The sequence below is a fragment of the Ochotona curzoniae genome, unplaced genomic scaffold (genome assembly GCF_017591425.1).
Source record: "Ochotona curzoniae isolate NIBS_2020 unplaced genomic scaffold, NIBS_Ocur_1.0 contig_1014, whole genome shotgun sequence".
Classification (NCBI taxonomy): domain Eukaryota; kingdom Metazoa; phylum Chordata; class Mammalia; order Lagomorpha; family Ochotonidae; genus Ochotona; species Ochotona curzoniae.
In genome coordinates this window covers 31,642,492-31,668,799 of record NW_024464920.1, presented here as the reverse complement: position 1 = coordinate 31,668,799, position 26,308 = coordinate 31,642,492, and the positions used below count along the sequence as shown (strand labels likewise).

Below are 26,308 nucleotides of genomic sequence, written 5' to 3'. Positions count from 1 at the left end.
GTTAATTGACATGGTATTGTGTGATCCATATGTTAGAAAGTGCGGGTTCGTAACCACATCCTGTGACTACGTCATTGACATTTCAAGTTTAGTTTATATACAACTGGCTGCTCTACACTTTAAAATGGTTATAGGGTACTATTCAGCTGTCTCGTGTCTATTTTCATTATTATATTTAGCAGTTTATAGTATTGAAGCATGATTTTTAGTGAACTTGGTGAAATTTAGTATAGTACAAACAGGGTTATAGCTCTAACAAGGCATATGTTCAAAATGTTCTGTACTTGTTACGTGTGAGTTAGAGAGAAAATGGGAGAGACAGAGATCTTCCAATGCTGATTCACTCCCCAAATGATCATAATAGCTTAGCTAAACCAGGCCAAAACCAAGAGCCAGGAGCTTCATCAGAGTCTCCCACATGGGAACAGGTCCCAGGTACTTGGGCTGTCTTCCACTGCTTTCCCAGACACATTACCAGGGGGCTGGATTGCAATTGGAGCCATTGGAACTTAAACCGGCTCCCATGTGGGATGCCAGTCCTGCAGATGGCAGCTTAATCCACTATGGTATGCCACAGGGCTGCCTGCTGCCTTCTAATACAGATCCTAAGAGGCAGAGCTGATGGCTCAAGTAGGCAGGTTATTGCTCCTCCCTTGGGAGACCTGGAATGAGTTTTTTGTTCTTGGTTTAGGCTTGGCCCAGTCCCAGCTTTCAGGCATGTTGGGAGTGAACCAGTGGATGGGGCAGAAACTCTGATACATTTTTGAAATTAAAAAATAGTAAAGGCTAAAAATGAAAAATCGTCTTTCATAGATCTTTGCTTTGGTTCCAGCCCCTGTATCATCCTTGCCACGTTTTTCCAAGGTTGGAAGCAATTCTCCTTCCTCTGAGTCCCAGACTTGATTTCTGTCCCTGTGAAGGCATTTAGCACCTGTCCCATGTTCCCATCTAGGCCAGTGTGTTTTCCACAGCACAGACTGTATTTTGCATTTCTGCATAGTCATCATCACCTGATGTGCTGTTTTCCATTATCATAGGAATTTATATAGATGAATATTTTTGGAAAATTCTGTATTTTAAAATCACTTAACATTAAGCAATTTGGAAAATTGAGTAGAAAATTTAGAATTTGGAAAAATTAAATCTGCAGGGTTAGATTTTTTGTTTTATTTTAAATGAGTATCATTACAAAAGGCTCTCTTTTGGCAAGAGTTGCCAAATTCTAACTAGTGGTTTAATGATTCCAAGCAGTGGTTAAATGATTGATTATTCCATTGACTCAACAAGTAACAGGGGAGCATAGAGTGCCAGGCAGTGTGCTAGTGCAAACAACAGTGTTTCTAAAACCTCACAGTAGAGATTTAGAGTAGTGATTCCAAATTCTGCGCCATGTAATAAGAATGATCAGAACAATGAAACTCTCCCCACACAAAACTAAGTGTATTGCACTTAAAAGATATTTATCTTGAGATTGCATTCTCAGTCTGTGGTGTTAGCATAATCATTTTCTGATATTACAGTTATCAGATTTTTTTTGGCAAACATTGTCCTTACCTATCAAAATTTGTGTTCATCAAAACTTTCATGGCTTCTTCAGCTTTGGTGGTATATTTTACTAGCTTATGGGAAAGTACTGATGTAGACATTCCTTTGTCATTTATTGGAAAGAAATTTGATCTTATTGTTTAACATTTTAAGGCTTCTCCTACATTAGCTCGTTTATTCTAGATTTAATTATCATTTGTATGAGTTCTTAGAGTCCCTTTTTATATCATCTGTCTTTGGCAAATTTATTGTTCAAATGCAGGAGGAGAGGGGGAAGTAAAAGCAAAAGTGATAAAACCCAAACCAAAACACTGATGAAATATATTTAGTGAAACATTTTGGATTTCAGAATTCTTTGTAAAAAGACAGAACTCTTTTTTTTTTGTAACAAAATAAGGAATTTGGATTATCTTTGGATTTTAAGTCAGGCTACATTTTCAGGTACTCATCTTTCCATAATTAGGAGTTTTCTCTTGTAATGGTCAAAATATTTCAGAGCCATCAGTTGAAGCAAAGTTATGTATATATTTTTTTCTGAAGTCTTCCTCAGGTCCTTTATATTGAGTGGTATTTCCATGACCATGTGAGCAGTAAACTTTATTTGAAAGGCCATGTTATGTTCTCAGAGCATAATTTGGGAAGCCTTGAATTTTATAGTGAAGATTCTTAAAGAGTTGTAAGTGGCAGTTATAGACAATGATGCAATTTAATTCTATTCCAACACAGTGTAATACCTCTTATTAGGTGTGTTCAGCCAATACTTCTTTAAAGTTTTAAAAATTATGTGGTAGAAATTCTGAGATATTAGAAATAAGCATTAGGTACTGTGTATAGCTTTCAAAAACAGCATATTGATTACCTGTAAGAGTTATTCATCTGTGCAGTCAAAAGCAATGTAAAATGGAGTTGAAGATAAAGTCAGGTTTTCCATGAGTCAGTCTTTGCTCAATGCTGATTTCTGCTAATGCTAATTAATTTCCCATGGATTTTTATCACTAAGAGGCATGCACTTTTATTTTTGCCTTATTTTGGACTAAAATGGTTTCCGGCTAGGATCCTCACCTAGAAAGTTAAAGGAATACAGAAGGGAAAAGTTGCTAAACTGAAACTTGAGTTTTAGGGGGGGGTGAGGGAAAAGAGTCGCTCCTGGTTTATTTGGCTTTCGAAAGTACTATATTAACAACATATTGAAGTTTTGGCAGGTTACACCAGGGTCAGTTTTATATATTAGAATATTTGCTAAAAATATATCCAAGGAGTTTAGAGAAATATTTGAAGGTGAAAAAAAAAAGCTGAATTTGTGTCTAATGGAATGGATCAAGTTTGGAAATCTGAGAATGTCTGAGACTTCCTACTTCCTTAAGTCTACTTTATTTTCCTTTTCAGTTTCAAGGGAGAGAATTTGCAAGTAATTTTCTTGAGTTAAGAGTTTTCTTGTCAGCCACACAACTTAGTAGGGAACCAGAATAGTATCTAGAATTTCTCTGGAGCTCACTTCCTCATCTGCTGAAGGGTCTTTATAATAGTAGCATGTGCATTAGGGGTTTCGTGGGCGGATTAAATGAGATGATGCATGAGATGCAGGCTGGCCAGTGTTCTGCAGGTGCACCTTGTTACTGTTGATGGTTGTGGAGATCAGCCTGCATGCTTTAGAGAGCAAGCAAGGCTTTTCATTGCCAACTGTGGAGTGAGCAGGGGCTCTGGCCTTGGAATTAGGTGGTCTGGATTCAAATATATTAGATTATCCAATCACTTAGGGTTAAACAGAGTAGAAGCAGGTTGTGATCTCAAAATCAAGCCTACCCAATCAGACCATGTATTCCTCTCCCACAGGGCCATGTATTTATTTGCATAGCTGCAGCCTGCCTTTTGCAACAGAAAGGATGCAACTGGAACCCATTATGCTTCCTGAAATAAGCCAGTCCTAAAAAGATATATGTGTGTTTTCCCTGCAGTCATAGGTGGAGCCACCCAAATCCCAGTGAGTTAGGAGCAAGTGGTAGGTAAGAGGGTCCTGCCCTTTTTGCTCAGGCCTGAAGCAAATTCCTTAATATCCTCATGGCTTACTCTTCACATATAAGTTGGAAGTGTGAGCTAACAAATGTGAAGTGCTTAGTGTAATACCTGGCTCTTGCTGAGTTTTGTTTCCTTTAGGATGACTCACTGGGAATCCACCAACGGGTAGTTTTATGGTTTAAATAAGATTTTGGGGGGGGGGGGGAATGACCTGATACTACTAAATAGGGTTGGTGTAAGAGGACTACTGGAACTCTATAGAGTTGTAATTCTGTAATTCATATAATATGACAAATATTTGGCAAAATAGAAATAGCTACCTTTTCTAGGCATATGCTGCATGTCAGGAGTTTTTCTAAGTGTTTTTCGAAAACTATTTATTTATTTGAAAAAATTACAAAGAGAAAGTAAGAGAGAAGTTCAAGAAAGAGAAAGATCGAGAGAGCAAAAGCTAACTTCCATTTACTGATTCACTTCCCCAAAAGGCCAAAATGGCCAGAACTGGGACAGCCTAATACCAGGAGCCAGGAGCTTCATCTGGCTTCTCCTTGTGGGTGGCAAATGGTCCAAGCGTTTGGGCCCTTTGTTGTTTTCTCAGGCACATTTCCTGCCATAAGCATGGATCTAGATTGGAAGTCCAGCATCTGGGACATGAATTGGGGCCCGTATGGGATGCCAGCATCGTAGGTGGCAACTTTATTCATTACACCACAACGTCAGACCATCTAAGTGGTTTTTTGCAAAGCATCAGAGAGGAGGAGAGGGGTAAAGAGGCAGGGAGAGAAGGAGGAGTGTCAGAGTGAGTGAACTAGAGAGAGATCTCTCATCCACAGGTTCACTTTCCAAATGGCTGCAACAATCTGGGCTGGACCAGGCTGGTAACACTAGGAGGCAGGAACTCCTGTTTGACTCTCCCATGTGAGTGGAAGGGGTAAAGTACTTGGGCCAGTTTCTGCTGCCTTCTTGGGCACATAGGAAGGGGTTTGTACTGGAAACAGAGCAACCAGGTTGCAAACTCAGATGCTGCAATATGGAGTGCCAGTGTCACAAGTGGTGGTTTACTTCACTGCACCAAAGATAGTCCTGTTCTAAATGCTTCTTAGCAATTAGTTTATTTAATGGTTATGGCAGAGTTGAGGAAACTGTGGCCCTGAGATGGCAAGTGATTTGACCGAAGTCACAAAGTGAAGGGCACAACCAGGATGCAGACCCTGGCAGCCTGGCTCCATAGCATGCTTCACACTCATCCGTTGTGATATCTGTGATCATTTTTCCAGATGCATTCATTATGTTTCAGATCAGTTGGTGAAGTATTTTACTTCACTTAAATGCACTGTGTGCTTAAGATCTGTCGATCAGATATTATAGTTCAGTTAGAACTATTTGGAAAACAGCTGAAAATTAATTTTGTTTAAAGACACTGCAGCATAAAGATAGTACTGAAAATTTTTTTCCCAATTGTGACATGTTAGACATACTTTATTGATTCATCTGTGAAAATGTAAGATTATGAGTTTGACATAACCAGGGAGTCCAGGTGCATGGCTATATTCTTGGGAAGTGCTTCTTTTTTTTCTAAGATTTACTTATTTTTCATTGGAAAGTCAGTTATACAGAAAAGGAGATACAGAGAGGGAAGATCCCCTGTCTGCTGGTTCATTCCCCAAGCTGCCACAATGGCTGGAGCTGAGCTGACAGGAGCCGGGAGCCTCTGCTGGGTCTCCCACACAGGTGCAGGGTCCCAAGGCTTTGGGCTATCCTTGACTGCTTTCCCAGACCACAAGCAGGCAGCTGGAATGAAAGCAGAGCTGCCAAGACACAAACTGGTGGCTATATGGGATCCCGGCACATACAAGGTGAGGACTTTAGCCACTAGGCTACCGCTCCAGGCCCTGGGAACTGCTTTTAACTTTAGGTCAGAGACATATTTCCAGAGTAGTGTATAAATAGTAACCCTTTGCGTGAATTTTACAAACTTGACATCCTTGCAAGCATTAATCCCAACCTATGAAACATATTCTTTGTAGAATTTCAAGGTGGAGGACATTATGAAAAATTGTGCTTCTTTCCATCCTTCAGCATAGAAAGACTTCATTGGTTTAGAAAGTAACCATTTTAGTTTTTAGTTGCTCAGCTTTGTCAGTGCTAATCTAACGCTTTCTGGGCCTGCTTTTTTTTTTTTTTTTTTTTAATAACAAATACTGGGCAAAACTAATTTGCCACTAGATGGAGCCCTGGCTATTTGGGTAGGAAAAAAGGCCGCGCAGTCAGAACATTAAATCATGTAGTCATATCCAGTGGGAGGGCCCCTGGTATTTGAGGCCCTGACTTTTAATTGTAGAATGCATCTTTGTTCTTTGCCTGACCTGCAGAGTGACATCACTGCCTTTCTTCCTGTGTGCTGGTTTCTGACACAAGCCAGATGGCCACCGTGATCGGTAGGCGCCCAGGCCGCCTGGTACAGCAGTTGATGAAACAGAATGGGAAGACATTTTATGATCAGCTGCGGGAGCACAATGAGGCTGCAGCTTTGCTAAGTAATTACATTTACTGTGTGCACTTTATTCCTCCCGGGCAAGGATCTCAAGGGGGAAAAAAAAAAGTTTTTATTTATAGTGCTGTGAGGTATAGACCTTTGATCTTTTATTAGTCAGTAGTCTGCTCCAAAGGCATGCTCTCCCGTGCTCTGCAGTCACTCGTGAAAATGACATGTTTATTTATGTTTAATGGTTCTTTCAGGCTGTGCATCGTGATACTTACCTTCCCTCTTCCTCCCCTTTGTCTCCAGTTAGTAACATAAAAATGTTTTAGTTTTGTAGTGAGTTTAGTTTGGAGAAGCCAGAGTGCAGGCATGTTAATACAAGCAGATTTCTGTCAGATAGACTCCAGAGTGATTTGGTCAAATATATTACTGTTTAGTATATGTTTGTTCTTCAAGGAGGTCAGAGGAATCCAGGAACAGACTTTTATTTTGGTGTGGGAGTGGAGGTGGTGGTCAGGAAATGAACAAGACATTCCTTTTTTTTTTCATCCATTTTTGGACATGTCGTGGCTAACACCACTTAAAATGCTAATTTTAAATAACATAAGAGGTTGATACTAATCTGTTCTTTTTCCACTTTCATTTGAAAGTTAATATTTAGCAACTCCAACATTGTATGAAACTTTCAGGAAAATCCCCAAGTACCTGAACTTTTCTCTGAAGCTTAAACTTGATGCAATTTTGAGATTCTTCCACATGATTCATTTTCAAAGACTTAAAAAAAAAATCTTAACCCCTTTTTCATGCTAGGTCATGAATATTATTCACTAAATTGATCTTACATTATAAAGAATAAAATTGAATGAAGAATCACATTTATTTTGCTTTGTTCAAACTCAACACCGTTTCTGAAGTCTTTTGGCTCTTAGATTCCTTGGGTTTACAGAACAAAATTCAGACAAAGGAAATCTCTTAGTCTCACAGTATCACAATCTCCTCCAGGGAGAGGGAAGTTTGTAAATAATTCCTGGAAGGAGCCAGCACGCGTGAGGGAAGAATATGGCTTTACAATCAGGTAGAACAGGGTTTTCTCATCCCTCCTGTACTGCTTGTTTGCCCAATGCCCTTGGCCTCGGAGCCTGGGTCTCCTCACATATGTATTCAGGGATAAAGCCTACCTCCTGGGTTTATTGTAAGAAATTAAATGATACAATGTGTATATTAGGCCCTAGACAGTTCCTGTCACATGATATGAAGTCAGTAAATGCTAATTTCTTTCAACTGTTTTAAACTTCACCTCTTGCACAATGTGTTCACAGATCATATTGCTATCACATGAATATGGTGTGTATTTTATTCATACGATATAAATAGGCCTGAGGTGAAAGTAAGCTCACCGCCTGAAAAAAAATGGGCATTTGAAACGTATTAGTGCCGTGTGTGTATGTGTTCAGTTCTAGATCAAACCATGACCATCAGCTGCGCGATGAATGTGTTCAACATTTGTGATGTTTTAATCTGTTTTTCTTTTCTTTTGTTTTTCTCCCACTCAGCTCTTGCCCCTGTTCTTTGCCTCTCGTTTTGTTGGTGAAGATATCACAGTGATGTCTGCCTTCAACCTGCTGCACTTGGTGACCAGGAGCCAGCCAGCGGCCCTGCGAGCCTGCGGGCTTCCCTCAGGTTGCTGCTGCTTGTACTGCATGCGTAGTGAGGGCACTGGTGTGAGTGGGTGTTTCTGCTGCAGGAAATGATATTACCATCATGCTTGCTAAATTTCGTTTTCTTTTACTTGGGCCCTAATTTGAAAACGGAAATTGGTTATAAATCACCACTCTACTTTGAATAACATTCATTTCCACAGTCCTCACAACCCTTGGTAACATTGTCCAGTTTCCTTGCTCACTTTATAATTGTCACTAATATTTCATGATATCTTCTTGTTCTTTAATGCATACTACACATCTGCAAATCATAATGTTCATAAGAGGCTGGCTGTCTTAGTAAGAAACTGCCCCAAATCACACAAAATAGGACATTCATCTTGGTAAAGAATAATGAAAATGCTTTTCATTCCACATGTGGCCATTCCTTCAGGACCGAAAAAAAAAAAAAAGGCAAAAAACCCCCAAAACCAAAACCTAAAACAAAACTTTAGCATAATTATTTATTGTTAATTTTAATCAAAGAAAAGAATTTCTATGTAACAATGAGAATCATACAACTAATATAGCTTCTGTAAATTGGTTGCTAAATTCTAACTGCTTCACTTTTTAAAAAATGTGATTTTGAGCACTTAAATGTGAGATTTGAACATCTAAAATTTCATTGTGTGCCTATATGGTGTAGTTAATATTTTAATTAGAAAAATCAAAGTGACAAGTATTTTTCTCTGAATCTGATGGCATTCACATTTCCTTGGGCTGTGCATGATGACCTGCTATGGAAGACTTAATTCTAACGCATTGAACATTTACCGAATATCAGCACTAGTGCCAGGCATTGGATTAAGGAGTGAGGATACAGTGATTCTCCATGTAAGACCAGTGTTTCTACAGGTACCAGCTAGAGTTGGAAGCGGTTGAGGATCACAGAACCAGGTGGTGAGAAATTGACTAGGGGTCGTTATGCCTGGCCATTACAGGAATCCAGAAAAATACTAGTATTTTAGTGAAAAGTATTTTAGAAGAGAAGGGATCCATGGAGGATATTATGTTTGCACTTAATCCTGAACTATGAGCAGAAATTAGCTCCATGTCCAAGGAGGAGACTGCTTGTGTGGTAGTGTGAGCAAATTAGGGAGTCCTCATTGTGGCATTGCAGGTTAGGCAGCCTCCTGCAACTCTGACATCCCAATGGGGAAAGCAGTGGAGTACTGGACCTGCATGAAGTTCTAGGCTCCTGCCTTCGGCGTGGTCCAGCCTTGGCCATCGTGGCCGCTTGGGAACTCGACCAGTGGAGGGAAGATCTCTTGGTCTCTCCCTGTATCCGTTATTCTGCCTTTCACAAAAAGTGAATTAAACACAATTAATCTTTTAAAAAAGTAAATTTGGAGGGAAGAGGTGAAGAGGAATGATCTGTTTTAATTTGCATTTTATAAAAATTACTAGTTTATTATGTCAGAGTTACTGCTGGTTTTCCAGGTGCTTCAGTGAGAGGAGTACAGATGAGAATTTGGTTAGGAGAGTATAACATATTTATCTTAAAATTGTATTTGCTGGGTTTAATGTTTCTCTGATGTCTTGAACATTTAATAAAGCTTAATTCGTGGAGATCCTAACCAGTATTCTCAATATTCCCAGCCCCACCTAACCACCTGTGCTGCCACCATGGCATGTGCCAGAGGTGTTTGGGGATGGAGGGAGTTGTGAAGTGCTGGGAGCCTAACAGTTTGAAAAGAAAGGTGATGGTGAGATTAGAATTATGGTGTAGTGGGTGAGGCCATAGGCTAAAGCAGTGTCCCAAATGGTGCAGGCTGGAGCCCCAGCTGTTCCACTTCCAGACTAGCTCCCTGCTGATGTGCCTGAGGGAGCAGTGGAAGACGACTCAAGGGTGTGAGTCCTTCATACTCATGTGGCAGACCCTTATGGAGCTTAAGCATGGCCCAGCCCTGGTCATTCTGGCTGTTTGGAGAGTGGGCCAGTAATGGAGATCACTCTGTCTCTCCCTCTTCTCTCAGCAACCCTGAGTTTCAAATAAATAAATATGAAAACAAATAAATACAATTGTAGAAGTAAAGGAGATGGCTTTAGAGGGAGACTCAGGCTGTAGAACTGATAAATTTTAATGTTTGTCTTTTGAATTGTGTATGCACTTGAGGGAAACTAATCCCTGTGCGTGTGGAACTTTGCTTTGTTATGTATCCCATTTAACATTTGTACTAGGATAATTAGTTTGTAAATGACCATGGTTTTCACTGAGAAAAGTGTGAAAGCTCTCATCCTAATGCCTATAACGTGGGTTGGCTATGCTGAAAGATGGCTTGGTGTTCTTAAAAACAAACAGCTTGTTAATTGTGTATTTCTTGAAGTATGCCAGTTGTGGAATTAAAGAATTTCATAACGAAACTGCTTAAAATATAAGTTTCTTTAACTTTGCATAGCAAAATTATTCAAAGCCAAATTCACTAAAGCGGATAATCTTGAGCAGTAATCTTTACAGTGCTGTGGATGATTAAATACACAAATTCCAGCGTCATAGGGACAAAGTTTGAAGTCTGGGCTGTGCCTTCCCCTTCTTGTATGTGAGATGGAGATATGAGCATTAAATAGGTGGGGACACAAAATGCTGAGACCAGTGGCTGGAATCTACTAAGTACCATGCATGAGTATGTCTTCCCTATAGAATTCCAAGATTTTATATTAATATAGGTTTACATTTTCCCAATAGACTTTGAAACATTTACATTTGTCCCTTTGTTTAACTAGTTTTGCTTTAATAGGAGCGACAACTACACTTTATGTTTGAGAAATAGCAGATTCAGTCTGTTGTTTTGATCTTTTTATGGTGCTCATACATCCTGCTAAACCAGAATACAAGTCCAAAAAAATAGACAACACATTGCTTTTACCCTTAGTGTCTCCTGGCGATGAAAGCCTGTAGAAACCAACTTTCTTCCCTGGGACACATAAGCCCATTTTGATTTGATGTGTGAATTGGCTGGAATAGTTTTCCATAATTCCTTCAAGCACCACCACTTAAAATTTTGTGAAAGTCAGTGCTCGAGTTTTTATAACTTGAATATTAGTAAAATCTTTTCCACTCAATTCACTAATAGGATTTTATTTTACTTAGATGTAAAGCATTGTTGAGTAGATTGTTATACTCAGTAATAAGAATGGAACACATTATGGAAGCTTTGAAAAATAAAAAAATGAAATGGGAATGCTAGTTCATACTACTTTGTAAGGGTAGGGATAGAAGCAGCCAAAACTTGAGATCTAGGAAATTAAGGTGAAAGTCTGAAGTCTTGCTTTAATTTACTGTTCCCTGGTCAAAACCCATTACAATAGAAATCTGTATAAATAAAAAAGATTTTTGTCCCCTGGCCAGTACCATACTAATTTTAAGTATTCTTCAATATTAAATAATTCCAGAACTGAAAAATAATTGGAACAGTCCTTAAAGTTGATTATAACTGAATTGACCTGCGTGAAGGCCATATCCCAGAAGAGTGATCTGTCATTTTTCAGTTGGACTTCCTGGACCTCTTATCCTGAATAAAGCATAATTTTAATTTAGAGCTTATTAAGTGCATCTGAGTTATGGTTCACTCATGTTAGTAATTAAAGGTAATCTTTCCCTCTCAGAATTTATTCTTAATTTCCTAGAACAGTTTCTTTTATGTATTAAAGAGAGCACTAGAATAGGAGTCAGAGAAAGCTCTAACCATAGCTGTGTCATTAACTTGTGTGACCTTGCATAAATCAGCAAACCTCTCCAGCCCTTGGTCTCTTCATCTTTAAAATGAGGAAAAGAAATAATATATTCAGGTCTGAAATTCAATGATATTTGCTGTCATTTGTTTTTACTTTTGGCCTTGGGTTAATCAATTCGTACAACTCAGTATTAATTAATTCTGGGAACTTACAGCCGAGCCTGCTAGATTGTTGTGGGAGGATAGAAATATTTTCCATGCTTGAACATTAGAATTCTTGACCCCTCAGTTAAGACTGTGGCATTATCTGAGGGATTAGAAGGTACAATTTTATACATAGTTTTAATGTTAGATAAAAATTAAGTTAATTGTGGCTTAGGCTAGATATCATGGTAGCTTTTACTCAAGTCAGGGTGTTTGTCTAAATTAGTACTAATTACAGTGATAGATTGTACTTTAATCTTAGACACATAATTGTGACTTTGCTTGACTTCAGTTGTATATTTAATAGCTTCCATGAAGAGCTGTGTAGCTGTCATATGTTTATAAAGATATACTATTTCTATATAGAAATTAAAAGTCATAAAAGACATTTTGCAAATGCTATTTCAAAATCATAGAATGTTATCTGTATAACCAGAATTCCCAGAGAGTCAGAGGCTTATAGTTTCAGAGCTTAACACAGTGCCTGGCACTTAATAAATATTTGTTAAATGAATAAACAAACAATTAGAAGGTTTATATTTGTGGATGAAGTCATTCCTAGTTGTAACACAGAGTACAAACTTACTCGCGACTCCTTTATATGGAAATGTTAAAAGTTCATAATTTGATTGGCGTTTGGATTTATCACTCTGTTGCAATGAAACGTAGAAGTGGCTCTCTTCAGATAAATCACATTGTAGCGAAATAAAAATGGTATTACAGATTCAATTGCATTTAGAATTTCCTTTTTTTCCCAAGAAATTTGAGTTTTAGCTTGAATCACTACTTTTGAGCAAATTAATGTGCTTTAAATCTTTGTTAAGAGGAAATATTAAAGATGTGCATCAAAGCATCATCTCAAAGCACAAAGTGTGTATGAAAGTTTGAGCTGGCAGTGTTTTATTAATAACAAATAATGTTATGTTGAGTTTAAAAACCATCAGTGTTAGAGTACTTGTTCACTTACTCAATTGATTGACTCTATTAATTTATTAAAACCTTTAGGAGTCATGAAAATTTGGATCACCTGCATGGTTCTTTGATAAAAGGCTGAGCCTTTGTTCCCAGAAAAAGCCGTAAATGTACCTACACTCACTTTTTCAGCTTCTTTCAAAGATGTTTTCCCTAGATTTTGAGGAACTCTTGACTATGTTCTGTATTTACTATGCTGTAAATATAGTATAGTAAACACGTTTACTATACTATAAGTTTGTACTATATCCTCAGGATATTTGTTCTAAGAGAGACACACAAAATCAAAATAAAACTGATCAGGATACGCTATTTCTGATTTCTGTATTGGTGTTACCAATGAAATTCACGTATTGAGATAAATGCCCCCAGTTCTCCAGTTTCAACACTCTCACACGTCAATTTTAATTAGACACATCTGATTAAATTAAAAGACATTGGAGAATAGATATTTTTTTGTTTCAGCTGAAGCAGTTTTTATAAGTAGACATCCAAATTCAACTCAGTTCACAAAATATTTGTAATTAGTTCATTGAATGGTATCTACTTTCTTCCAGTAGATGGCGCTAGTTTTACATCCTTTTGCAGCACGAAAAAGCACTGATATCACACATAGGTGCATTGTGAAAACTTCAACAAAAGTATGTAAAGAATATCCAGTTGAGATCATATGGATTTAGAAGCCACAAATTTTTCTGCTTATATTATGTTCAAACAGTATTTTGCAAACAGTGGAGTGCAAAACCTTTTTCCATTTTCAATAGGACTCCAACTTCTTTATGCTTGGATATCTCGTTGAAATTGTCTTTCATGTGTAGACTTTCTATAAACTAAAACAAGTTTTCATAAATTAACTTATCTTATATCCAAATAGCTGATTTAACAGTAATTTATTGTTTTATATGCAGCTAAATTTTCTTCAGCAGACCACCCAAGAATTAAAGAAAATTTCACATTTTGTTTTGCTTTGTTTTGAATTTTTATAGAATCTTGAAAATGTTAGTAGTTTAACATGTTGACTGTTAAGCATAAATCGTTTTCTGCATGAATGAAAATATTTTAAGAAACGAAGAGAAAGTATACTTTAAATGTTGATTAATGAGTACTATAATGGTCCCATATTTTTTCTAATGTATTTTAGTAGTTCTATGATATAATAGCATTTTTGTTAATGTTGAGAAATTGCTATGTAGCACCTTATCAGGTGAATTTTAAAAATGATTTGCACATTGTTATATTAGTCAAGGTTAAATTATTATAAAATAATACATATGTATGAATAAGATGTTGGGCATATGTTTGTTAAATGTGGGTTTTGTCTGTTTTTTGTTAAACATGGATTAAATCATATTGTGCATAAATGCATCTAGTAGCAAGAGCATTAATGTGGGAAAAACAAAAAAAATTAATTTCTCAAGGAAAATTAAGATTTAAATACCAATGATTGTAAAACATTTAAAATATATTACAGGTTCTGAAAGGAAGTGATATTTGCACAGGGTTAGAATATCTTGAGAAGTGGGGTTTGGGAAATGAGAATGGAATCAGATATTTATTTGTCTAACCATGTTCACAGTGATGTTGTCTACTGGATCGTTCGCAGCAAACACAAGGCTTGTGAAGGAATGAGCCTGAATGACAGTTCACAAAACGTTCATAACTTGAGGATAGATGCTTGATGGATTGCTCTTATCAGTCTTTCTTAGTGTGCAGACTCAACCTAAACATTTGGTTTGAAGACTTACATTTTAATTTTAGATTCTTCAGAATGCACGTAGTTGAAATGCACTGGCTAATCATCTGTTACTACTTTTTGTGCTTTTGCATTTTGAATCCGCTAGTTAGCTGAAATTCTTAAATCCCCATTTCAGTTATTTAAGTACTGTATTTTTTGATTTTTAAAAATATCTAATTTGCACTTGTATCCATTTGGAAATTTGTGTGATAAAAATGCCATGAAATGATGAAGCCATGTGTTATTTGGTTAATAAATGGAATATGTTTGTAGGATTTAAAATTACTCAGTAACCTATGATAAGAATTTCCTTCAACTCTGGCTATATTTATTATAGTAAGCCACATAATTCACATTATGAGTGAAATATTAAAACTCATTAGAGTCTTCTGATTTTTAAACAAGCAAAAAAAAAAAAACCCAAATCTGTAACTTGTTTTTTAAGTAAGATTTTGTTTTATTGTATTTATTATATGTTGGATCGTAACTGTACAGCCATTTATATTGTATTCTATTTGATTATCATTTTAATACTTTCTGCACACATTCTGTATAACATGCCAGGGGTTTCAGGGCTTGCCATCGTGCTGATATCGCTGAAGGAACAGATTTTACCTTGATCTGTATCTGCTGCTGCGCTTCTGCTCTCAGCATGCTTTGTGACTACCGGAATCTTTGTTTTGTTCCCTTCATTTCTGCTCTTCATCTGTAAAGTAGGAATGATAAAACATTCCTGTGAACTCTTTTGCAGTTAGGTTTGACACTCTGGTGTTGCATTAGCTTATATTATCTTAACCTTTTGGGGTGTGCAGCTTTAATCCCTTGGCATAGTGGAGAAAAAAGCCAAAACAAAACAAAAACAAAAAGAGGACACTACAAGAATCTGGGAAAGGTGATGGCTTGATCAGGCAGATTTTGTTTCTACTACAAAGTAAACTCAGAAAGGCAGAGATTTTTGCGTTGGGTTCTCTGTTTCATCCCAGCAGCAGTAATTGGGTCTGTTGCATTGTGGGAGTTCAATAAATAGCTGCTTAATGAATGGACGGATCTGAATAAGCAGAGTACCTTATGCGTCAGAATAATGCCTTGATGAGGAAGACTGCCATTTTAAATTTTATTTTCTATAGAGTGAAGGTTGTTTATACTTGACGGTTTTATGATTCTTTATCAACATGTCCTCCCTTGTTTTACTGTGGAGGTAAGGCGAGGAAGTGAGAAGACTTATGCTTCTTTTTACCCAAAAAGGGTGATTGGCTTCTTGGAATCACATTTGTTTTGCAGGATCCCCAAGGGAGGTGTGGATATAGTTACTGGGAGATGCTAAACGTTGCGATGTGAGTGGTAATCCATTGTGGGCAGCACATGCTTTAAAGATAGATGGGCATGTTAAAAGGACAACAGTGCATGACTTGGACAAATACAATGAGTGAGCAGAGGAGAAAAGCAATAGACAACCTGCCTCCTACAAACCAAATGTATGACCACGTCAAGCAACTTCTTTGGGTTTGGATTTCCTCTTGAAGGTTTTAGACTAGAAGTTCATTATTTCTCAAGTTGTAATTTGAGGGACACTAACTACTAATTACCATGTAAAATAAATCTCAGCATCAAATTGAAAATTGTATACTACCATATTTCATAAATTCTGAGATAAACACTGTTTTATTTCACCATCATGATACACTTTTAAAAATCATTATTGTTTTCTTTTTCATGTTTTCGTAGCTGCAGCGATATAGCCTCATCCTCTCCTCTTTCTCTCTGCTCATTTTTCCCTCCTGCCATTTTCCCCACATAGTATCACAATAGTTTAAGCCATTAGTGTAGGTTTCAAGTTTGACTTTGTGACATTTAAATGTATCATGACATGGTAAGCACAGGCGAAGGTAGAAAGCCTAGTATTATATTTTGGAGCTATGTTTAAAAATTTCATTGGGAGCCCTTTTCTTCTGAAGCACAGACACATACCACATAGTCCCTTAAAACATTGTGATAAGAATGTATCATAATTTAGAAAAGATTTCTTTTTTTTTGTCTTCTAATACAGAAGGGTAAGATTGTGTTGTCTCAAACCGTTACTTGTTAAATAATACACAGCAGTTCAGGAAAGTTGTCAAGAAGGGCATCATCAAGAAACCCATGTAGCTCTAAATTTTCCTTATCTGATTTGACTGTGCAATGTTCTCTTATTTCCCAACAAGAACAACCTGCTAATATTTTATTCAAAGCTAGCATTTCATAGAATCGTTTTTATGCAATTATGGGTTAGGTCATCTTAACAGTTTTTTAATCCAGAGAATTAATGGACCATTACTCATAAAAGATTTGAACATGGAGCTCTAGCAGAGCAATATATAGAATTAAAAGTAGTCATGAAAGAAACGATTTTTCAAATTGCTATCATTCACTTTTCAAATCTTACAGATTTATTTGGCAGATGTTATTGCAATTTTTAAACTAAGTTCTAAGAAACATAACCAAAGTATCAATTAGGAAGCAGCTTTTTTAGGAAGAACATTTAAATAACAATTAAAGCAGAGGTTTGAAACAGTCTTAAAATACATATAGTTTCTAGTCCTTCCTCTTGCCCAGGTACATAGCTAGGAGCTGGGATGTCAACAGAACCAACAAAACATATAGGGACACTGTTAAGGAAGTCTTACACCTTTCTTAGGTTGTCTGGGCGGGAAAACAAGATTGTAACTTTTTTTTTCTTTGCTTCCCTTCAGAGTCTTAGAATTTTTTGAATGAATAGATTCAGATTTGAAGTTTATGGACTTCTGTTTCCATTGTGCTTAATTAACCTAATTTGAAATTTGTGTGGGCAGTAATTTTGGCCATTTGCTATGGAATTTTTAAAGAAGATAAGATTTATTTATTTTCTAATAAGATATTCAGTGTTGCATGCAAAGGAAATAAAATTCTGATTGCTTATCTAAAGGACTGCTCCTCTTTGCTTGTTGTGGGTGGTTCCTGCTCAGGTCTGTGCTCCCTCAAAGCAAGAGGGAGGATAGCTAAGAGAGCCTTTTTTTTTTTCCCTTCCCCAAATCTTTTTGATTGCATGTGAAATGTAGAATGGAAATGAGCCTGTCTGTTTTTAATTTTTTTTTTTTCTGTATGGGCTGTGATGTTCTGGAGAAGACCCATACTGGAAAAAAAAATTGAAAACAGGGAACTTCAACTTTGTCAGACTTTTCACATGCAATCAGATAAAATTGAAGTTAAGTGACTTTCTTTTTCACTATTGTCACTTGATGATGGCAGTGCCTTTAAAAATTCTCTTATTCATGTGCTTTGCAAGGAAGAAAATACTTTCTGGATTAAGACATGTTTTAAATATTTCCCTAAACTATAGGCTTTATGGTCCACATTAACAAGGAAAATTATTGCTTTCAGTATTGTATTACGTTTTTCAAGTTGATAAAGTTCCTTTTATTTCTTTGTGGTCCTTCAGGTAAATTATTAATGAATGTTTGATCAAGATTAATGTAGTGGTAAATTTCTCCATTGTTCCCTCCCAAGACAATCATGCAGCTTCACAAGTGACATTTTACTATTAAGACTGGAATTTAAATTATGTTAACAAGCTTTGGATGTTGTGACACAGTTACTTCCATTCATTTATACATTTCCTCCCTTAGTTTAAAACTAGCTAATTTGTCACCTCCTCAATTTTTTCTTCATATCTGAATCTACATTTTATTCTGTTTTGGTTTAGTTAAATTGATAAATCTATGTGAAAAATTCTTTGCATACCTTTCATCAGGGTGGAACTCTTACACCCTGACTAGTCCATGTTTGATTATGTTAAACTTATTCAGGTAGAGTTCTCTCTCCATAGCATCTCCTCTGGCACACTGATCCTAAAGATTTTTTTCTCTAAAAACCATTCAATTTTTTTTTAAACATAAAAATTATAACTGGACATGGTTAGTCTGGATGGGAAATGTTTAAGAATGAGGTTTTCTTTTCTTTTTTTTTTTTTTAATTCATCCATTTGTAATTGAAGGGCAGATTTGCAGAGAGAAGTGGAGACAGAGAAAGATCTTCCTTCCATCTGCTGGTTTGCTTCCCAGTTGGCTGCAATGGCGGAACACAGCCAATCCAAAGCCAGGAGCCAGGAGCTTCTTCCACGTCTCCCACGTGGCTACAGGGTCCCAAGGCTTTGGGCCATTCTCCACTGCTTTCCCAAGCCACAGCAGGGAGCTGGATGGTCAGTGAAGTAACCAGGATACAAACCAGAACCGAGCAGGTGGAACGTTAGCTGGTTGAGCCATTGTGCCAGCCCTAAGCGTTAGTGTTCTTTTGATGAACTCTTTACATGGAACTTCGCAAACACCTTTATCCTAAGACTGTACTTTATGTTAAGTTCCTTATTCCTACTCCAGGATGTCTTGTTCTTTACCTTTCCAGTGCTGTCACAGATTTGATGCATTCTGAATATTTAATGAATAGTTAGAGCATGAATTAATATTAGAGCCAACAGTTTCAGTCAGAGGATTCATGATTTGGGAAATAAAGCAGAAGTAATTGAAGATACTTGAGAAAAATGGCACAATACTATGTAATACATTGCATAGTAAATATATTAGTAGTGAGGGTGCTGTTAGTGAATTTAGCAGTGTGTATAGAACTGCAAAAAAAAAGGCAAAGAAAAAAAAAACCATGGTAGAAATGCCTTCTAAGTTTCCTATGCTCATGCATTCAATATAGAAACCAGAAGATTAATTTTACCATTCAAGTATGAAGCACTGAAACACATTGTATTAATTCGAGAAATTTTGAATGATATGTTTTCTTGACATGCTTAGAATGTCCAGTGATGTTAATTAGAACTCTACAAATATCTGTTTTTATGACAGTTTTTTTTTCCTCACAGAAGGAAAAGGAAATTCTTATTTAAAAAGAAATTTTTGCTTGATGTCTGACTCCTAAGACTTGCAGATTTCTTTGCTATATTTATTTAGGACATGGAACACATGAGATTAAAATGAATGTAAGTTTAAAAATTAAGGTGTTTTCAAAAGTGGAAACTGAGCCGAGATATTAATTTTATACTTCCTTAATTTTGAATGTCCCATGTCATTTCTTTCATGATTGTAAGAGTGTTATCTGCCAAAGAGTTTTGTTTCTAAGCTTATACAAAATTCATCGCCAAAGCCATCTATTGTGTATCGTTTTACACATGACTCCAGGTTGAGAATGATAGCTGTGGTCTAGCTGGTTACCTGGGGTGAGGTGAAGTAGATGGAGCAAATTAACAGAGCCTGCTCTCCGATTATATATATTCCAAGTTCAGCTACACAAGTACTCTCTGAGGTAGTCACTACACATTTTTCTGTACGCAAGGAAGTGCTAGCCAATGTCTTTTTAAAAGATATATAATTGTAAATATCCTTGTTTAAAAGCACGATCTTCGCCATTAAGTAGAATTTGCTTCGAAGTTACCTCTGTTCCCACCATTGGTGGGTGTATGGGCATCTTAGTGATACCGTCTCTGGCATTGGTCATATCCTGTCCGTGTTCAGGCAGTTCTTCCTCCAGGTATAGACCAGCACAGGCAACCTCAAGACTGCTCTGCTGTAACAGTTTTAGTGAGGCATACCCTGATGGTTCTATGTGCGGTTATAACACTTCTGCCAGTGACTACCAATCTTTGTTGTCCTGCTCCAGTTTGACTTTTTTCCTTTTTATATCCTTACCACCTTCTAAGAAGTTTTATAATTTACTTACTTATTTTCACTATGTTTTATCTGTCTTATTCTATACCTGATGGAATAGGAGATATATGAAAGAAGGCTGTTTATTTATTTATTTTTTCTGGCACAACTCAAGTACTTTGAATAACAGCAATATGTAATAGTTTCCCAACAGATAATTCTCAAATGAGTATATTTTACTTAATGTAAAACTGATACTCTATTCAACATTTGTGATGTCAAGAATGTTGGACAGGTGGTCTTCAAAGTAAACCCAGCAGCTCTAGTTCTGTGGAAACCAGCGGATGGGAAGCAAAGTGTCTTGATATTTTTAGTTGTTCGTTTTAGCACAGTTTTATTCCATCTGTCTACTTTGAGAGAATAATTGGGACATTAGTAAACCATAGTGCTTTTCTTTTCTCTGTGCTGTGTAGTTTTTTTTTTATAAAAAAACTTTATCAACTCGAGTGCAAACACCAAGTAATGTTTTATGGTATGCATTTTACATTTTTTTTTTTTTTTGCTAAAAATTGGACTAGGCTTAGCTTTAGTGGGCAATCATTCATTCAGAAATTCTAATTCTATGCCTGGAATAAAATTTCTCTTTTCCCCAATATTACAGACTACTAACTCAAAATTAAAATTTATTATGAAAATTAAACTATACCATCTTTATAACGACAAAATATTTCAGCATGAACTTAACTGTTTGGAGTTAGTAACTCAGTAAAACAGGAGGCTATTCTTATGTCTTATTTATTTACTACCTTGGGAAAAAATAGTTTTGCTTTTTCTGGTGCAAGAGCTGAAACTGAAGTTACAGGATCTTTAAGTTTTGTTTTGTTTTGATTTTTCACACTGAAATATAAAATTTATGGCTTAAAAGTACTCTGAGATTTTAGGTAGCAGATCTGATTTGTTTACCAGGATGTTAAGCTTTCAACATTTTATAGACATGGTGAGGATTCCATATGAATTTTGTTCCTGGGCTTCTGTTGAAGGAATGAATACAAGGAAAACCAGCATTGGCTACAAGAAATACATTTTCTTTTCTGAATCTTCCTCAGTGTTTATGACTTATCACCCTTATTGTTTTACATTGTTAATGATCACTTTCAAGCTGGAAGCTATTGAGTAATTTGAAAAGAAAGAATATTATAATTTTAATGACAGAAAACACGAATATAGGCTTTATTGTGAGACATCTTGGATTTAAGTCAGTAGTCCTATTTGCCATTTGTCTCTACTAAGTTAGATTGTGACTGCTCAGCCTCAGTGTTTATGTCTGTAAAATGGGCATTACAGCATTACTGAGAGGAGTAATGTGTGATTTACTGCCTAGAAATGTGTCTGGAACAGAGTAGGACTCAGTTTTACTTTCTTCTACCACTGTTTTCATTATTTTAGAAGATAGTTTGTAAGAAAAATAATGTTCTAAAATATTAGTTCCCTGAAATAATTACCAACAAATATTACAGCACGTTGAACTTCCTGACCAGGGTGCTGTTTATTCAGTGTTTGGTAGGTGCTGATTTCCATGGTCTGTGTAGTATAGTAGATTTATGAGGGAGGCAGCACACAGAGGAAGTGATCTGCCCACTGTCACGTGGCTGGCAAGAAGGCAGTGTCAAAAAGTGAAGCACTTTGCATGGAGTTTGATAAGACCGTCACCGTGGAGCTTCATGACAACCTTGGCCTGGAGGAAACAAAATAAAGTAAGCCTTGATATAAAAAGAAGATTCTGGGCATGTTTTTAGAAAATAAATACCCTTGGATTGAGCTCAAGAGTAGTTCAGTAACTCCATAGGGAATGGAGTTAGATTAGATACCAAATGGGTAAAAATACCTCTTCAAATATACTTATATTGCCTGTGTGTATACACACACTTCCTTGTGTCTTCAAAGTACACTCTTAAACGTTTAAATAAAGAGAGAAATCATTCCCTAACAGACTTATAAGCCAATTTAGAGGTCATTGAACAGATGTCATATAATACTAATGTTAAATTATCCTATGTAATAAGAAAATTATAGTACCTAAATGAAGATAGTAAAAGGAAACCATCCAATGAATTACTCTAGAATTTCAAATGAAATGATATCTTCAAAATTAGCAGTGGTACCATATGAGTTTAGAAAAGTTAAGTCTGATAGGGCAAAGAAAAATCAGAGACAAAAGCTTTTCTGTGTTTATATGTGCCAATTTTTGGTTGCAATACCAGAAAAGCAAATGTAATACAATACTTTCAATTGTCCAGGAAGGATGTTATTATTAAACTGTATGCCAAGGCATTTATTAAAATCCGTCTCAACTTCTCATTGAGTTGTTTCATGTAAAATCACAGTAATTGTTTCTAGTGTACACATTCTTCATTTGCTATTAGGTATACTTTAAAAGCCTAATGATTTTGGGAACATAATATGACCAAAAGAATAAAAACGTACAAAGTTTGACAACTTTAAATAATCACTTGCATTTCTTTAGGAACAAACCTCACTTACAGTTAGGAAACAATATTTATATTTAAGGTTGAAAAGCCAGGATGTAGGAGAATTTTGCTAATTTGGAAGATGACCTGTAAGTGCACCAAAACCAAATAATTTGTAGGCTATGACACAGGGCACATTCCTACACAATTTGTGTGAATACAGCTTTAGTGGTTCTTGAAAGACAAACAAAGAAAGCTGGAATGAAATCTTTACTCACTTCCAATAAGACGGAGCCTAACAAAAGAGTACAGCAGCGCCCTTTCAAAGCTTGCCATTCAGATGAGGTCTCTGTAGCACAGTTAATGAGATGGTTCATAGTGGAAAACAATCTGTTTTTAAGAATGTTTAGATCAAAAGTAATTTCTGATCTATGAAATAAAGTCTCTTCAATACCCTTCATTCACCAGTAAAGCTTTTATGTTTGTATTATTTACTTCAATCAGATGTTTTCAATTTTACCTTTTCCTTGTACAAATACTTGACATGGTTCATCAATACTGACCAACAGTTTTATTCTTTTTCTTCAGAAAAGAGAGTTTTAAGAGAGGGAGAATGAAAAAGAGAGAAACATCTTTGCCTAAACGATTTGCAAGCATCTGTGCTTTAAGCTACTTTTTATGAACACTCCTTAGTAAATGACTCAAGGTAAAAAAGCAGAAAAGCATCCAATGTTAGGAAATTGCAATCCAATACCATGTAATTTAAACCTGCAGTTGCTTCTCTTGTACTAAATGACATACAGATGGGTAGCTTAGTTCTCTCAACTTTGGGAACACAATTGGTCTTTTTGTATGAATGAATGTATATTAACTAAAATATTTTGAATAGAATAGTTTAATTTTAATTGCACAGATTTTAATTACCTATGCCATTTGAAGGGATAATTTTAACTATGATATGTTATCATGTTAAATGTGCAGTGATTGATTTTTTTTTGACAAAATTAACAGAATCCTTCCAACAAATAAATAATAAAGAGCATGATAACTTTTAAGGAGTCTGTAGGGAACTGAGCAGAATCTCACCTACTATAGACAACTGATTATTTAAGAGAGAGCCATTCTACATTCCAGCTGTTGAAAGGCTTATTCTGACAGGATAAACATTTCTTGGGGGAAACATTTGTGTCTGCCTCTTAGATAATAGTAAAATGTAGGTGGTAGATATTTGGGTAAAGCTTGAGTATGATATGGCGACCAGTGAGATGAGGAGCCAGCATGCTGTGTGTGATCTGCCAGCTGTCCTGTGGGTCTCTGCAGGCCAAAGAAACGACCGAGGGCTGATGGAAGGCCAGCTGAGGTGCTGGAGGAGAGCCCCCAAGTTGACTCCAAGACATACCTTTCTGTTTGGCTCTGCTCTGCTCTTTTCCTGCCTCCCTAATTTCTTGTAGAGAATCAACCACTCCACCTTGGGGGCCTTGATTCTGGAAGTAGATATCCTTTTTCAGCCCCACAATCAGGGTAACTGGTTAGTTAATTTCTTCCCTTGGCTTAATTTCAATGATCCCATGTACTGTGACATTAGGAACTTGCAACGTAAAAGAAGTAGAAAATCTTTCCACTCCTCAATCATATTTCTGTATATTTTAAAAGAATTTGAATTTAATATTCAGGAACCTAGCATGCTTTCTTTAAGTAAAATAAAAATGTAGGACCTTCTGCAAGCTTCCTTTTCGCTGTGATGGATGGCAAAGAAAAGTCATTTTACTGCAGTGAGTAATGGTTGCCCTGTCCTGGAGTTATATTTCTTCTCAATCATTTGTGCATGTAAAATAAAATATTACATATAAACAGGTGTTATCTGAGTGCTTTACTGCAGTCTGTATAGGTTATAGTTAAAAGCTGCCATCATTATTAAAATCACATTGGATCAGTGAAGTTTTTCTAGATGGGCTTTCCAAAAGGATCATGTAGGGCTAGAAACAAAATCCTATTTTCTTTTCCCCCTTTCTTTGTTTTTCTCCCTGCTTGTTTTTCTGTTCTTTCCTTGGGAATCTGCGCTCATGTAAATGGTTGTCCTACAGTTCACTGAAGGTTTTTGTGTTACTGTTTAACATAGTTATAGCCTTTCAAGAGACGTTTATTTTTAAGAACACTACAAACTATTTGAAACATCAGAGGGGATCACAGATAGCATTTCAAACTGCAGGAAAACGTATCTTTGGGACTCCAAGAACAATCATTAGGACATGGATAAATCAGCTATCATTCAATTTCCATTGAATGATCGCTTCAAGTTATCCTACAAGTTATATCATTTTTTTTTGATTGAAGAGCTATGATTTAACTTAATATGCCCATCATCTTATCTGCATGATATACATATTTGTCAGTAGGGTTATGTTTTCATGTTCATTTGGAAAGAAAGTCTCAGGCTATTGGAAGACAAAAAAACATTGTACTACTGTCATGGGACTGTTCAGGGAATTTTTAGTGTCACATACAGGAAGCCTTGGCTATAGCACATTGCCACTACTTCAGTGGAATCAGTTGGATTTCAAGAAACATTTTTTTGAAGTTAGAGAAATAATCAGATGCAGTTCAGGTAAGCTTTTCTAGTGCATTAGGGACTGTTCTGGTCATTGACAAGTGACTGCAGAAGCTGTGCTGTGGCGGACAGCCAAAGCAATTATTTAGGATTCAAGCTAAAAAGCCTCCTTCTCCCATATCCTCTTTCTTTCCAGGGTCATGTAGGGATAAAAAGAACTGTAAGGTGGTCTTTTCCCAGCAGGAACTGAGGAAGCGGCTAACACCCCTGCAATACCATGTCACTCAGGAGAAAGGGACTGAAAGGTAAGGTGAGCTGTAATAAAAAGTCATTAAGTGAAAGCTCGTTTTCTTCATTCCTTCTCTTCAAATTCTCTCCCTTGCCAATTAACTTAAAGATTTCTAGCTTGATGGCTGAACTGTACAAATTAATATCCTTGAAAATGGTATTGTTTAGGTTAAGACCAAGCTTTATTTTGTTCTTTTCCTCTATTTAATGAACACTATCTTATGGAAAGTCACAGTACTTTTGTCAAGGGCCTGTTTTTAGTTTAGTACAAAATGTGTGGAAGTAATAGCGATTTAGGTACATTTTTGGGGAAGACATCACAGTAAGCAAAACCATGAGGGACATGGAGTGTTGCCAGGATGCTGAGATTTTGAAGGTGGCCATTGTAAGTATAGACGTCTTGGCTGCAAAAAGAAGGTAGCATAATTTAGTTCCTTTCTATCCCACTCCAATTCTTTTTGAAGCACATGTGGAGAAAGTATTTATTGGCTCATTTGTGGTTGGAATGTCAAAAATTTTCAATAACTGCCCTCACATGGCTTTGGTCCTTGGAAGTTTGCCCTAAGTCTTAAAAAAAGAGTTTGTTCGCTTCCAAGACTGTGTTTTAGTGCATAAAGCCTCTCTCAGCTGATTCCAGCGTAAAGGTAACTTGCCAAGGTCCGACGATTTTGTTGTCTAGTTTATACCATGGTGCTTGGCATAAGGCCATAACTTAACTCTGATCCGAATGTATTAATGATGTAACTTGTTGTTTTCATTCATGAACTGGAAGAGCCCTTCACCACACGTGGGAGCCCTGTTAATGGCCAGCACTGTCTCACTGTGACTTTTCCCGCCTTTGACTGAATTTACCAAAGGTTGGATCTCTGACAGAATTCACTCTTGCCGTGCGGTGAGCCTGCAGCAGTCTTCGGCCTTGGCTCAGGAGGACTTCTACCGTCCTGTTGTGTACATGACTAGCAGGATGATTTAATGCACACAAACAACCAGAGATTAGGTCATTCTTAAAAATTCTG

At 36.6% G+C, this 26,308-nt stretch overlaps 1 protein-coding gene across 9 annotated transcripts in view; it reads left to right on the top strand.

The window, feature by feature from the left end:
* Positions 1–26,308, top strand: part of MSRB3 (methionine sulfoxide reductase B3) — a 234,334-nt gene that overhangs the window by 27,423 nt on the left and 180,603 nt on the right. For 4 of the 9 annotated variants that reach the window (XM_040982342.1, XM_040982316.1, XM_040982334.1 and 1 more), the window contains exons 2-3: positions 7,597–7,723; positions 25,201–25,309. In XM_040982342.1, coding sequence (XP_040838276.1) covers positions 25,282–25,309 — 28 coding nt within the window. In that variant the 5' untranslated portion in view covers positions 7,597–7,723; positions 25,201–25,281. Of the gene's footprint in view, positions 1–7,596; positions 7,724–18,541; positions 26,185–26,308 lie in introns of those variants that run through there. The other 5 variants (XM_040982358.1, XM_040982309.1, XM_040982302.1 and 2 more) reach the window with 3 other exon arrangements.